The sequence below is a fragment of the Phascolarctos cinereus genome, unplaced genomic scaffold, assembly GCF_003287225.1.
Source record: "Phascolarctos cinereus isolate Bilbo 61053 unplaced genomic scaffold, phaCin_HiC Scaffold_5;HRSCAF=322, whole genome shotgun sequence".
Lineage (NCBI taxonomy): Eukaryota > Metazoa > Chordata > Mammalia > Diprotodontia > Phascolarctidae > Phascolarctos > Phascolarctos cinereus.
Genome location: NW_027555958.1, coordinates 305,565,013 through 305,578,652, shown reverse-complemented (window position 1 = coordinate 305,578,652; position 13,640 = coordinate 305,565,013). Strand labels below are relative to the sequence as shown.

At 49.5% G+C, this 13,640-nt stretch overlaps 2 protein-coding genes across 3 annotated transcripts in view; one reads left to right on the top strand and one right to left on the bottom strand.

The window, feature by feature from the left end:
- Positions 1 to 13,640, bottom strand: part of ACSF2 (acyl-CoA synthetase family member 2) — a 35,848-nt gene that overhangs the window by 7,103 nt on the left and 15,105 nt on the right. The window contains exons 2-10 of one of the 2 annotated variants that reach the window (XM_020972646.2): positions 10,857 to 11,052; positions 10,230 to 10,358; positions 9,617 to 9,670; positions 8,788 to 8,906; positions 8,404 to 8,566; positions 7,968 to 8,063; positions 7,421 to 7,569; positions 6,935 to 7,026; positions 6,545 to 6,621 (exon numbers count right to left, since the gene is read on the bottom strand). In XM_020972646.2, coding sequence (XP_020828305.1) covers positions 6,545 to 6,621; positions 6,935 to 7,026; positions 7,421 to 7,569; positions 7,968 to 8,063; positions 8,404 to 8,566; positions 8,788 to 8,906; positions 9,617 to 9,670; positions 10,230 to 10,358; positions 10,857 to 11,052 — 1,075 coding nt within the window. The remainder of the gene's footprint in view (positions 1 to 6,544; positions 6,622 to 6,934; positions 7,027 to 7,420; positions 7,570 to 7,967; positions 8,064 to 8,403; positions 8,567 to 8,787; positions 8,907 to 9,616; positions 9,671 to 10,229; positions 10,359 to 10,856; positions 11,053 to 13,640) is intronic. The other variant, XM_020972647.2, reaches the window with a different exon arrangement.
- Positions 770 to 6,272, top strand: CHAD (chondroadherin). The gene is made up of 4 exons (XM_020972648.2): positions 770 to 2,041; positions 4,752 to 4,915; positions 5,273 to 5,418; positions 6,128 to 6,272. The coding sequence occupies exons 1-3, from the start codon at positions 1,157 to 1,159 to the stop codon at positions 5,412 to 5,414; spliced, it is 1,191 nt and encodes a 396-aa protein (XP_020828307.1). The 5' UTR covers positions 770 to 1,156; the 3' UTR covers positions 5,415 to 5,418; positions 6,128 to 6,272.

The window sequence follows — 13,640 nt, the reverse complement described above, 5'->3', positions numbered from 1 at the left end:
TACGCTCTCCCCCACCTCCAGTATTCCTTCCCATCAACAGATAGCCTAGTACTGGTCAGAAACCAGGATTCAGGTGGGCATTGTCTGGAATGAAAGCAGGGTCGCTCCCCCGCTGACCAGACACCTTGAGAAAGAACCCGGTGGAAACAGAGATCCCAGGATTAGGTTTAGGATGTGGCAGTGAAAAGCGTTCGCTGGCTTGGGGGCTAAGCACCTCAAGGCTCCCTTATTTCTAGTTTATTTGCACACTGTGGTGGGATGGGTGGTGGATGTGGAAGTCCTTATTTGTGTCTTTCTGCACATGAGTAGCTGTCATTAGTATTGACCTGCCCTGTGTGTGCCCATCTGCATATGCAAACAAGCCCTGGGGTTCCTGCTTTTCCAAATCCAGCTGTTGGAAAAAGTGGCTATAGCCGCAAGCAGTTGGGAAAGGTACAAACTGGAGGGGAGGGATTCAAGGGGAGGGCAGAGAACCATCTGCAGAGTTTGGCTGCCCAAAGGGTGCGGCAGACTCTGGGGTTTGCCCCGCCCCAGGATAGCTGGGGAGCTGGACACTGGAGCCACTCTCACGTTCTGTCTGGGCGGCACAAGGGCTCTATTAATGCTGAGTGCCCTAGTGGGCAGCTAAGAACCACTAGGTCCGACGGCAATCCCTGCAGGGTCTTAGGCGCCAGGCAAGGCCCAGGGGACTAGGCAGGAGAAGGAGGGAGAGGAGGGATGGGGAGGGTTGGGGTGGATCTCAAACTTCAGGAAAAGTCCCAGAAATACAAGCCCTTTGGCCGCACCCCTTTCTCCAACCCCAGACTCGGACCCATACACACATCCCGGCACCTTCCCACTATCTGCGTCCTTCCAGCAGGTCCTGACTCAGGATTCACCTAGGGAAGGATCTAGAGAGGAAGGAATCTGGGGTCCGTTAAGAGGCATCTAGGACCCGTCGCATCCCACCCCCAGCCCGTCCAGTAAGAGGCATACTGCCAGCTCTGTTGAAGGGTGGGATAGGAAAGAGAAAAGGCAAAGGAAAGGGGTTCAGAGATGAACTGAGCCAGGACAGTTGGGCACAGCCCTTGGGGCTCCCCCCTATCCTGGGAGGAGACGCATCTCCAGACGCGAGGGGGTTAAGCCTCGACAGCTCCACGTAGGAAGTTGGCTCCTGATGCCGTCTGCGGTCTGGGATCCTGCATATATAGGGCGGGGACCTCAACTGATTGCAGGACTCAGCTCCACCAGTTTATCCCTCGGTTCTCGCACTTCAATGACCATGGCTCCCTTAGCTCACCTGGCTGGCTTCTGCCTGCTGCTAGTCGGCCTCCTGCCTTCCCTGCAGGCCTGCCCCCAGAACTGCCACTGCCACGGCGGGGACCTACAGCATGTCATCTGCGACAACGTGGGGCTGCGCAAGATCCCCAAGGTGTCTGAGAAGACCCGGCTGCTGAACTTGCAGCGCAACAACTTCCCGGTGCTGGCGGCTAATTCCTTCAAAGCCACCCCGGCCCTGGTCTCCCTGCATCTCCAGCACTGCCAGGTGCGCGAAGTGGCCGCCGGCGCTTTCCGAGGTCTCAAGCAGCTCATCTATCTGTACCTGTCCAACAATGACATTCGGGTGTTGCGCAACGGCGCCTTTGACGACCTCAGCGAGCTCACCTACCTCTACCTGGACCACAACAAGGTGAGCGAACTGCCTCGGGGATTGCTCTCCCCTCTAGTCAACCTCTTCATCCTTCAACTGAGCAGCAACAAGATTCGAGAGCTGCGCCCAGGGGCCTTCCAGGGCGCCAAGGACCTGCGCTGGCTCTACCTGTCGGACAATGCCCTGAACACCCTGCAGCCTGGAGCCTTGGACGACGTGGAGAACCTTGCGAAATTCCACCTGGACAAGAATCAATTGTCCACTTACCCCACTGCTGCCCTGAGCAAGCTGAGAGTGGTGGAGGAATTAAAATTGTCTCACAACCCACTTAAAGTCATCCCAGACCAAGCCTTCCAGTCTTTTGGACGATATTTGGAGACCCTCATCCTGGACAACATGAACCTGGAGAAGGTGAGCAAGCCCTTTTGCCCATCCTCATTCTCCCCTTGGAGGGTGTTGGGACATAAAATCTCTTCCCTGGGATACCAAGTCAATGGGCAGTGTAATCTAGGGTACAGGATCCCTTCTCACCCTCTGTCCCATAGTTCCACTCTACCCTGTATCCATCTCCTAGGCTGGCATCGTAGTACCTATGGGAAAGGTGACATCCCAGCCAGGGACTTCTTCTTTTCTACCCTCACTTTGTCCAGGACTCTTAGTTCTTGGGCATTTCTGTCCAAGGACTCTTGCTTATAAAAAGTTTGGGAACCAGCCTGAGGTGGTACCCACACCACCCCAAACCCTCTTCCACAATTGGCTGCCCTTTCCAGTTGGAGCTTGGTGAGAAACCTTCCCTCTCTGGTTTCTCTCCCACCCACCCCCCTTCTCCTGTAAAACCCCATAAAGGGAGGTTTGTTTATTGATGAGCCCTCCTGCAGAACCTAGTCTGAGTCAATTCCACAAAGAGACCCTGTTCCTTGTGGGCGGGTGTGTGTGTGTGTGTGTGTGTGTGTGTGTGTGTGTGTGTGTGTGTGTGTGTGTGTGTCGGTGGGGCTGTGGTGAGTGGGATGGGGAGGGAAGGGAAAGGGCAGGGAGGCTGAGACAAGACAACAGAATCCCTGCTCTGCAAAACCAAAGTGGGAGCACAAGTGCTGAGTAGACATTTCCTTTGCCTCTAAAAAGCCCCTGGACTCCAGAGCAGCACTTTTCTGAGCAGATCTCCCTCTGCCCTACAGAATTCAATGATTTTTCACATGTCTACTTTCCCATAATTGGGGCTGTCAGGGCATGGAATCCCTACTCCACCCCCAAAAGTTTCAGGCACTTTGTTTTCAGTACCCCAGGGAGTCCAAACACCATCATCTACTCAACCCTTGGCATGTGGAGTCTGGGAACCCATAATCATCCATCTATTTGGGGATGGAAGGGACTTCCGAGGTCATCTAGTCCAACTCTTTCATTTCACAGTTGAAGAAACTGACGCCCAGGATTTGAATTCGACTCCCCTGCTTTCGTATCCAGCATTCTTTCAGTATACCCGCTAGAGATTTATGACAACAACAACAACAATAATAGTTCCAATATTATCTCAACTGATCCTCACAACAATTCTTGATTCTGTGGGAATAAACATTATTATGCTGTTTTACAGATGAGAAAACTGAGATTCAGACAGATTGACTTGCCTAGCTAGTATAAGTGTAAGAGGGAAAGTCTGAACTGAGGTACCTTTTCTCACTCCAGATCCAATGTTATTTCCAATTATACCATGCTTATTGCCCCTAAGCCTCTGGATTTGCCTCAGTTTCCTTTAGCACTGACTGTAACCCTCCTTGGAAAACTCCCTTCCTCTAATGAAAACCCTTCTGAACTAGATGGCCCTTCCTGCTTTAAGATACTATGTTCTTGTGAGCCTTCTGCCCTTCACCTTCACCCACTTGAGGCCCAGGGCACAAAATTGGGGACAGTGGTAAAAGCTAAATGCTCAGTTGTCCCCAAGCCTTGGGAATCAAGGAGATATGTCCCTGCTTTGGCCAATCTGACACCTATGAAGTGCTTTGGCCAGACCTCCAAGAGCCCTGTAGGCACAGGGAAGGGTTCCCTCTTTGCAACAGTGGAAAATCAGTCTGGGGCCAGGAGGACTGGGTAAAGAGGCTGGGGATTGGTGCCAGCCCTGCCTGGTGAAAGCATCAGGGTGGAGGAAGCAAAGGCATCAGGACAGATGGAGAGGGCTTTAAACAGAACAAGTCTCAGTGCCAGCAATGTCCTAAACTCCAACACTAACAACAGATGGGGGAGGAGCTGGAAATACTGTGAGACGTGGTAGAAGGGAGAGAGAGGGGTCTGGATGGGGCTTCCAGCCTTGGAGATAGGGTATCCATTGCAGCTAGCTGATAGTGCAGCTTTTTGGCTAGTGGAAATGGTTGCTGGTCCTCAAAAGCCCCCTAATGCCCCTTGTCTGGATTCCACCTCCTCCCCTCAAGCCTAAGCTCCCTCCCTATGCTCCCCCTCTGTGCAAGAGTGAAATGTGGGCAGCTCATTCATATAGGAGGATTTTGACATTTCCACGTCTCCAAAGAGTCTGAGGCCTTTGGCAACATTAGCTTGGGAACAGGAAACAGCAGCTAGGTTAGAGAGGGTTGCCAAGAAGATAGTCCAGCCCAGGACATGAGTTCTCAGACCCAGACAAAATCTATATCAAGTAACAGAGGAAATCTCAAATGTGTGTATATAGTGGTTCCCTTTCCTATTACCACAGAGTAGTTCCTAGGTTTTTCATTCAAAAGCCCTGGAAATTTGGGCACAAAATCTGTTTGCTTCCTTGCCCTTCCTCCCAACTCCATGCCCTTTGGCATTGAGCCACAAGGTAGTGGTAGGAAATTATTCCAATCTCAAAGCCAATAAGGGGTGGGAATAAAGGGTGGAAAAGCCATACTCCACAGCTAAGGACTTTGAGAAAAAAAAAAAGAAAATGAAGATCAGGGGACCAGATTCAAATAACCACTGTCGGGGCAGCTAGGTGGCACAGTGGATAGAGCACAGGCCCTGGAGTCAGGAGGACCTGAGTTCAAATCCGACTTCAGACACACAACAGTTACTAGCTGTGTGACTCTGGGCAAGTCATTTAACCCAATTGCCTAGCAAAACAAAACAAATAACCACTGTCTATCTTTCCCTTCAGTTCTCTGATGGTGCTTTCTTGGGTGTGACCACCCTAAAACATGTCCACCTGGAGAACAACAGGTTGAGCCAGCTGCCCTCTAATTTCCCTTTTGATGGTTTGGAGACACTGACCCTGAGCAACAATCCTTGGAAGTGTACGTGCCAGCTCCATGGCCTTCGAAGGTGAAGCTTGCCCCTAAATATTAGAGATTAGATGAGACCCTGCCTCCACTTCCTGGCCTGGGGGGTAGGCATGAAACTCCTGCCTTGGCTCAGGGGAAGGTGGGATGGAAATAAGGGAAACTGACTTCTCTCCCTTGACCCTCAGTAGGAGAAAAGTAGATTAGAGGGGGAAACTTTGCCTTCAGGAGTAGATCTTCCCACTCATCTGCTCTCTTTCCCTAGAGCAGAAAATTGACTCTCCCCTCCCCTATTTCTACACCTACAAGGTCCAAGTAGGTGTGTCCTAGCATCTTGAAACACTCATGCAGGCCAGCACCCTCTAGTTCTGGCCCCTACCAACTCTCTCTGCCCCGCCAGGTGGCTGGAGGCCAAGGCTTCACGCCCCGATGCAACATGTATATCTCCCACTAAGTTCCGAGGTCAGCACATCCGGGAGACGGCAGCCTTCCGAGGCTGCAAATTCCCCACCAAGAGATCTAAGAAAGCCAGCCGCCATTAAACAGGTAATAAAGCATCGGGAGGGAGTGGAGCTGGGCATGGGTTAGTGAGAAGGCCCTCTCTCTCACTCACTTCTATCATTAGGCAGCAGGGACTGAGGGGGTTGGAGGACCTGGGTCCAGTGGGAGAGAAGAGAATGGGAAATGTGACCCAAGATACCAAAGGGTGACCAGCCCATTGGACAAAGGGATTAGCTCAAGGATAGGTAACCCTCTCTTTCTAGGGGAAAGGGAGGGTCTATCCTTGGAGGGTCTCTCTGGGGAGGGTTCCACTTCTGGCACAGTTCTCTAAGGACTCCCTATTTTTTGTCTTACTCTCTATCCTGGGTCCCTGTTTACTTTCATCCTAGCTCCTCATCTCTCATCAGGTTCTGTTCTAGCCAGTCCCAGTGACTAGCCTCTTTGTACCGATTCCTCTCTCTACTCCCAGTCAACTCCATCCTCTCCTCCTACCCCCTATACTGATAGAGACCTATCTAGCCCCTGGATACTTGGGTGGGATGGCCTGCTGGGCCAGAGAGTTCTTCAACAACCATCAGTTCCACTTTCCATCCCAGATTATTCCTGATAGAGAGATAGCCCAAGGTCAGGATGACCAGCCCATACATTTATCACCTTCCTTCCCTTATCACTTGTCCTCTGAAATTAGAAAGCAGAAATCCTATTTCTCCCCATTCACACCCCACCCAAAGGGTTCACCCTTAATTCTTTACAGCCCTACCATGGAGAGAGAGCCTCTTCCCCCTTGGTCCTGCCCTCGGGAATCTCCAGCAGGATACCTGTGCTTTGCTGACCTGGCCCTCCCTATGTTATATTTCTCTCCCTTCTAGATTTATATAAATATATATGTATAATATTTATTTATCTCTCACCTGTGTCAGTGACTTTCCCATCCTCTGCAGAGAGCAAACTGTATTTTTCCTTATGTCTGTTTTCCGGTTCAAGCATTGGATATGAAGACATAGCCCATCTTCCCCTTATCTCCCTGGTTGCTACTCCACCCTCCAGCCACTACCCTTTGCCCAGCAGGTCTGCTCTCAGCCCTGGTCTAGCCACCCACTCACCCACCTACAAAGTCCTTATTGAAGATTCCAGAACCCAAGGGATCTCATCCCTGCCTGGAAAAGCTCACCATCAATTCTGGCATATTCATCTTCTTGATGATGGCTCTGATGAGCTCGGGGGGGGCTGGGGCCCCTGCAATCACACCTGAATCAGAGACAGTACTCACTTTCAACTCAGCCCCTCCTCTTCCCTCCTCCCACTCCCCCATCAAACCCTGCACCTGTCTATCATCCATAACATTCTACATACCACACAGTGGACTATTACTGGACTGGATCCCAGGGAAAGAAGGGACCCAGGACCCTTCCCCACATTTGTGCACCATCCACTTCCCAGGGTTTGGGGAAAGAGGTTCTGGGTAATAGTTGTTTTCCCTACTATCCCTCCCTCCCTGAAGCAAGAAGGATAAGGCTATCCCAACCCCTGCACCCTCCAACCCTTGGCCCCCACCCCCAACCTCCTCGCAGGGTCGAAAGGTCATAGCAGGAAAAATCAGGTTGGTTCAGCATGTCAACAAACATCGTAGGGGTGCCATAGATCATTGTGGCCCTGTATAGGGGGATGACCCTTAGAATCAGGCCTGAAAGTTGGGGTACCCTCCCCTTCATTTTCCCTATCCCTCTCTCTAGCTCTCTAAAATGACCAGAAATATACAGAACCCCAGTGCCAAAGCTGTTTGTTAAGAGGGAAAAAGGGTCACTATGCCTGACTATGGGTGAAGGATAGGGAATATTGGATGCTCAAGGTTGGACCCCTCTTTAAGTCCCCTCCCACATCAAGCCTGGGCCCCTTGGTGAAGAAGTAAATCCCAGGGAAGACAGGGCAGGAATTAGCTGGTATAAGGAGCCAGAGAGACTCCAGTAAATAGGTCCAGTGGGAAAGGAGACCATATCTGCTCTAAGGATGGGTCATGGGGTAGGAAATGGAGGCCTCAGATGCCCACCTCTCTTGAGTGATAGCTTCCAGAGCCCTCTTGCTCTCAAAACTCGGAGATGACAAGATGAGAGTGACACCATACATTAAGGACACCATCGTGCCCCCCACAGAGCCCAGGCAATGGTAGAGGGGGCTAGGAACGACCAGCCGGGTCTCCTGGAGTCCCAGATAGACAGAAGAGTGAGATTAGGCCCCAGGGCCCAGGACTAGGACTAACCACTTAGAAACTTCTCCCTTTTGTTAGAAGGATACTGCTCAATTCCATCCTACAGTCATAGGTATGAGAGCCAGAAGGCACCATAGGGGTAATTTACTCCAACCCAGATGAGGAAATTGAGGCAAGGTAGATTAAGTGACTTGGACACAAGCAATAACGTTGAGATCTGAATCCAGGACCCCTGACTCCAAAGCCAGTATTCTTTGTAACCTGCCCCGTTGACTTCCTCACCTTTCCTCCTCCTAATTGCCCCAAATATTGCTTTCAGACCTCCACTACCAAAGACTAAAAAGCTCCCTCATTTCTTCTCCATTCCCCTCTCCTTCCCACTCTTTACCTTGTTGCTAAGATTCATCCGATCCCCTATCATGTTGGCATTGTTAACAATGTTGTGGTGAGAAAGTGTGGCTCCTTTAGGGCTGCCGGTTGTCCCCTAGCAACACAAAAGTCTTGTCAGCCTGGATATCCCAGAGATGAGGAAGGATTTTCCCAGAATGGCACCCCCATGCCGTGCATAGGGCCTCCCCAGAAGGCAACAGAGTGGGTCTGCATTTCAGAGGAAGAGCAGCACTGTCTACATCTTTTCTGGGGAGGGTGGGTAAGAGTAGAAGTGATCCAAGCCCCAGGACATTTTTTCTGGTTGCCTGGCAAGGGGGCAATGCCCACTACCTGATTCCTTGATCTCCTGGTCACCAGGAAAGTAGTCCTAAGCAAAGACCATATGCCTGGGACTGGGAGGCACTGGGCTTGTGCCCCCCAAACCTTTATCTTACCGAGGTGAACTGGATGTTGATGGGGTCATGGCAGGACAATGATCTCTGGATGTCCCTCAGCTGGGCCAGCTGGGCAGCTTTCCCAGCCTGTAGTACATCATTCATGTGTAGAGTTCCAGGCAATTTGGAGTCCAGGATGATGACTGTGGTCAGGTCTGGAAGCCTGAGCCAGGGGAGGGTAAGGGAGGAGCAGTGAAATTCTGGTGATCCTGGGGAGGGAGGGGGCCACAGAAGACTCACCAGCCCCATTCCTTGTGGGATGAAAGGCTCAGGAGGAATGGGGTTGACTTGCCTTGGAGCCTGGGATCAGTGTTAGGGACCAACAAACTTCCCATCCTCTCTCCCACCCAACCCCATCCTTTCCATCTCCTATACTACACCTACTTCTTACTCCTTAATGCCCCTGGGCTGCACGTCTCCAGCTCTGGGCAGATCTCCTTCAGAATGTTATAATAATTCTGTGTCTTGAACTTGGTGGGGAAGACAAGGGCTTTGCAGCCCACCTGAGGAGATAAAACCCCATATCCACATCATGCTGAGCCCCTGGGAAACCCTAGGTTTGGTGCCAGGGTTACCCCGTGGTAGAGGGCATCCTTGAAGGGTGCTCTGTAGGTATAACTTCCTCATAAACCCTTCCCCTATACCATAAACAACCTCCATGCCCCTAGCCAGCTGCCACCCAGTCAAGTCTTACTCCTACCCCACAGGGCTACCCAAGTGGCTCAGTCATGTTTTTCACCTCCCAACCCTTCAGGAGAGGCTCACAGAATGCAGGACAGGAATTAGTTTTAATGATCATCTATTTCAATCTCTTCACTTTACGTAACTGAGGCCCATGGGGGCCAGTAACTTGCCCAAGGTCTCCCAGAGAGTAAACAACAAAGATTCAAAGCCAGGCCCTTTGACTTTCAGTCCTTTCCACTCCAAACCGTGGCTGCTTCCTTGAGACTGGATTCCCCACTCCCACTTTCTACTTACCAGACTAAAAAGAGGGTACCTGCTACTCCTTCCAAATTACTCCATGAGGTCTGAAGGCAGCAATGGACTTAGGGCACAGCTTTTCCCAATGAGACACTGGCACCAGCTGAGATCCCCCATGCTCCTCTGCTTCAGGAGCAGGGATCATAGCCAGAGAGCCTTCCTCTGCACCTATCCTTGCCCCCTCCTCACTCCCAGGGAGCTACCCCTGCCACCATCCCCAAGGGGCTTGTACCTTTTCTAGAACAAACTTTAGCTCTTGAGACTGGTAGGCAGGGTTCACAGAAATCTGGTGAGAAGACAACCCAGAAATGTTACCCATTGTACCAGGTACAACAACTGCCTGCCCCCAGCCTTCCCCAAGCAAAGACACAGATTGCTCACTCTCCATGGTGCTCAGGAAAGGAATTTCATCCTTCCCTTGCCCTCCTGTGCTCCCAGAGAGAGCACCTGGATCTTCAACCTGTGAACCCTTTTGTGTTAAAGTGGCCAGACCCAGAACAAAGTCTGAGACCTGTAACCACAAGTGAAGTCTCATACCCAGCAATGTAATCACATGATCACATAATGTTAGGGCTCAAAGGAACCTGAGAGAGCATCTAGTCCAATTGCCTCACTTTAGAGAAGAGGAGGCTAAAGCCCAGAGAAGAAAAGGGACTTGCCCAAGGTCACACAGCAAATCCAATTCAGATCTTGGATTTGAATCTAGGTCTCCCAGTTGAGGGCTCTCCAGGCTGCGCCAAATGTTGCTTTTATTGGAGCTCTCCCAACCTTGGGGACTCTCCATTCCACCCTCAGGCTTCCTCCTCCCCTCCAGGACACTCATCCTGGCTATGCCCCTTCCTCACCAGGATGATGCCAGCTTGTGCAGTGGCCAGTTGCATCAACACCCATTCATAGGAGTTAGGGCCCCACATGCCAAGCCGGTCCCCCTTGCTGAGGCCAAGGCTCAGAAGCCCTAAGGCAGCCACGTCCACCTGAAACAGAGAAGGTACCAGTTGATTGCAGAAACAGGACCTAGCCCTCCTCCCTCCACTCAAGCCAACCGGCCCTTTGCACTTCATCTTTGATGCTTATACCTACCCTCAGAAGCCTGCTGGTAAATGTTTAACAACTGATTCTCCAGGAAAAACGATGTACCCATGACATTCATTACTAACATTTTCTCTATAGCTCTCTTAAGTTTAGACAGTCAACAAAATAATAAATCAAGCCATGTTTTATAGCATTCACTAAATTCTGAGGTGTAAATGCTCACACTGAAAATTTAATAATCGAGTTTGAGCTGGCTCCAGCATTCCCCTGCTTCCCCATCCCCACTTTACCATGACCAAGCAGTGGAACTTGGGGTTCACAAGAAGTTCCTGGAGTGTGTTACCCATTCCAACTCCCTCCCCCCACTATTAAATCCCTAGCCATAGCCAAGTCAACCACAGGCCTGGGCTGAGGTTCAAGGATCATAGATCAGAGCTTACCTCCTGCTTAAGCTGAGCAAATGTCTTCCGGATGTTCTGGTATGAGACAACTATGGCTTCTCGGTCTGGAAACCTCTGGGCTATGTCATCTAAGCACTGCCCCACTGTCTTAGAGCTGAGCTTAATGTCTGTGGGCCCCTTCAGATAGCTGAAGTTGCCAGTGGGTGATGAGATATGGCTCCTAATGTCTGCAGAACTTCAAAGAGAAAGTTAGTTTATTGGGACCAAGATCACCTGGCCTGGCTCCCTTACCCAACTGCCTCACCCAGCTTCTTTGGCCACCTTTCCTACTCCAAAACAGCCAGAGTGGATTTAGTACTACACAAACCACTAGGGTAAGCCACCTTTCCCCTTCACTTTCCCCTGAAATTCACCCCCACACACACACATACTTCCTGTATAGCAGGAGGGAAGGATTCTTATGATCCCTGATATCATACCTGGAACAGGATGGGATGGAGAATGGGAAAGAGGCTACATTATATCCTTAAGATATCCTCCCTTTCCTGACTCTTGAGTGAAAGAGAAGTGATAATGCCAAGTGGGGAAGGAGCAGAGGTCCTGGACACAAAACAGGAAATGTAAATACAAACAACAATAACAAATAAAGAGCAAATATATTTATCAAAGCAAGAAGCAACACAGTCATTGAGGAAATTACACAGATTAGTTTAGGTGATAGAATACAACAGAGATAGAAAGGCTCTGGTTCCTGAGTGAGACAAAATCTCAGCTTACCCAAGGAGAGGATGATCTTACTGTAGAAGGTCACTTTTAGAAATCTTTGTGGGTACAGGTACTAGGAATCAAAGGGCTTGTTGGGGTGCCAGATTTCCTCACATGCCTGTGACTCTAGGGTCTTCTGTCAGCCATTCAAGTCTGTCCTCTCCCTTTCCTGGCCCCTGTCTCTGCTCTCTCTCTCTCTCTCTCTCTCTCTCTCTCTCTCTCTCTCTCTCTCTCTCTCTCTCTCTCTCTCTCTCTCTCTCTCCTCTCTCCCCCCCCCTCTCTCTCTCTCTCTCCCTCTCTCTCCCCCCCCCCTCTCTCTCTCCTCCCTTTCAGCTTTCTTTCCCAAGAGTTTCTCCAACAATCAGGAGTATGTCTCCCTCATCATACCCAACATGGACCCTCACAGGACTATCCTTTAGGGAACTGCTCAACTCCCTCTGGGCAGGTGCTATATTCACTGTCAGTGATGTCCTGTCAAAACATCCCCTATTATGCCTATTAATCAGGGAATGGCTGAACAAGTTGTGGTATAAGATTGTGGTGGAAGACTATTGTGCTATAAGAAATGACAAAGTAAGATGGTTTCAGAAAAACCTAGGAAGTCTATATGAACTGAAGCAAAGTGAAGTGAGCAAAACCAGGAGACCACTGTACACAGTAATGGCAATATTGTAATGAAGATCAGCTGTGAAAGACTTAGCTGCTCTGATCAAGACAATGATCCAAGACAATTCCAAAGGACTCGTGACAAAAAATGTTCTCCACCTCCAGATAGAGAACTGATGAACTCTGAGTGCAGATTGAATTATACTTTTTTCACTTCCTTTATTTTTTCCTGTTTGTATGTGCTTTCTGTTGCAACATGGCTAATATGGAAATATGTTTTACATGACTTTACATGTATAACTGATAGCATATTCCTTGCTTTCTCAAGGAGTGGGAGGGAGGGATAGAATTTGGAACTCAACATTTTAAAAAATGAATGTTAATTTTTTTTAATGTAATGGGTTCAGCAGGGCCAACATGGCAGAATAAAGGCAGCAACCCTGCAGAACTCTCCCAACATTCCCCTCGAAAAACCTTTAAAATAATGCCTCAGATCAAATTTTGGAGAGTAGAGTCAATAAAAGTTCACAGTGAGACATTTTTCAAGCCTAAGACAGCTTAGGAGATCAGCAGGACAGGTCTGTAACACTGGGGTGGGGGCTGCCCAGAGTACATGCAGCAGCAGCACCACCAGTGGTGGGACTTGGAGGCTGTCATATCACCTATAGCAGCAGCTTCAGGAGCTCTCAGCCCAGAAATGGTAAGGCGACAGCAAACAGTAAGGACAACTTGTCAGAAAGAGATTACAGGGGACCCTTTGCTGGCACTGGGTACTACTGGTGCTGATTGGCACTTCTATTGCCCATATGCAGTTCTGGGTTGCGGTTCCTGGATGGAGAGGAGTGCTTGTGATCAGTCACAAGGGAACAGGGGCATTGGTCACAATTCCAAAGCAGAGAGAATCACTAGAACTTGTGGCTGCAGGGGAGCCTGAACGTGGCTCACCCCGAGGTGAGCAGAGTCCAATTTTAACATAAATTTCAAACTTAAGAAATAGGGTGGAAAAAGAACAAACAACAAAAAAAAGAGAACTTGGACATAAAAAGCAACTACAGTGGCAGAGAAGACCAAGACACAATCTCAGAAGAAAACAGGGTGAAAGCTACAAACAAAGCCTCAAAGAAAAAAGTGCAAATAGGACACGAGCCCAACAAGAATTTCTAGAAGAGTTAAAGAAAGAGATAAGAGTGGTAAAGGAAAAATTGGGAAAAGACACAAGAGTGATGCAAGAATATTATGAAAATAGAATTAACAGCTTGGTAAAAGAGACACAAAAAGTAGTGAAGAAAATAACACTTTAAAAAACAGAATAGGCCAAAAAGCAGCAAAAACAGAAGAGGCCATATGAAAAAGGAGATACAAAAGGTCCCTGAAAAAAAAATTCCTTAAAATAGAATTGGGCAAGTGGAAGCTTATGATTTCTACGAAACATCAAGAGACAATAAAACAAAG

Bases quoted from the DNA above. Each gene is read 5' to 3' on its own strand.
- CHAD (XM_020972648.2), top strand. From the start codon at position 1,157: ATGCCGTCTGCGGTCTGGGATCCTGCATATATAGGGCGGGGACCTCAA. The intron at 2,042-4,751 runs GTGAGCAAGCCC...CTTTCCCTTCAG, and splicing joins ACAACATGAACCTGGAGAAG to TTCTCTGATGGTGCTTTCTT. The intron at 4,916-5,272 runs GTGAAGCTTGCC...CTGCCCCGCCAG, and splicing joins CAGCTCCATGGCCTTCGAAG to GTGGCTGGAGGCCAAGGCTT.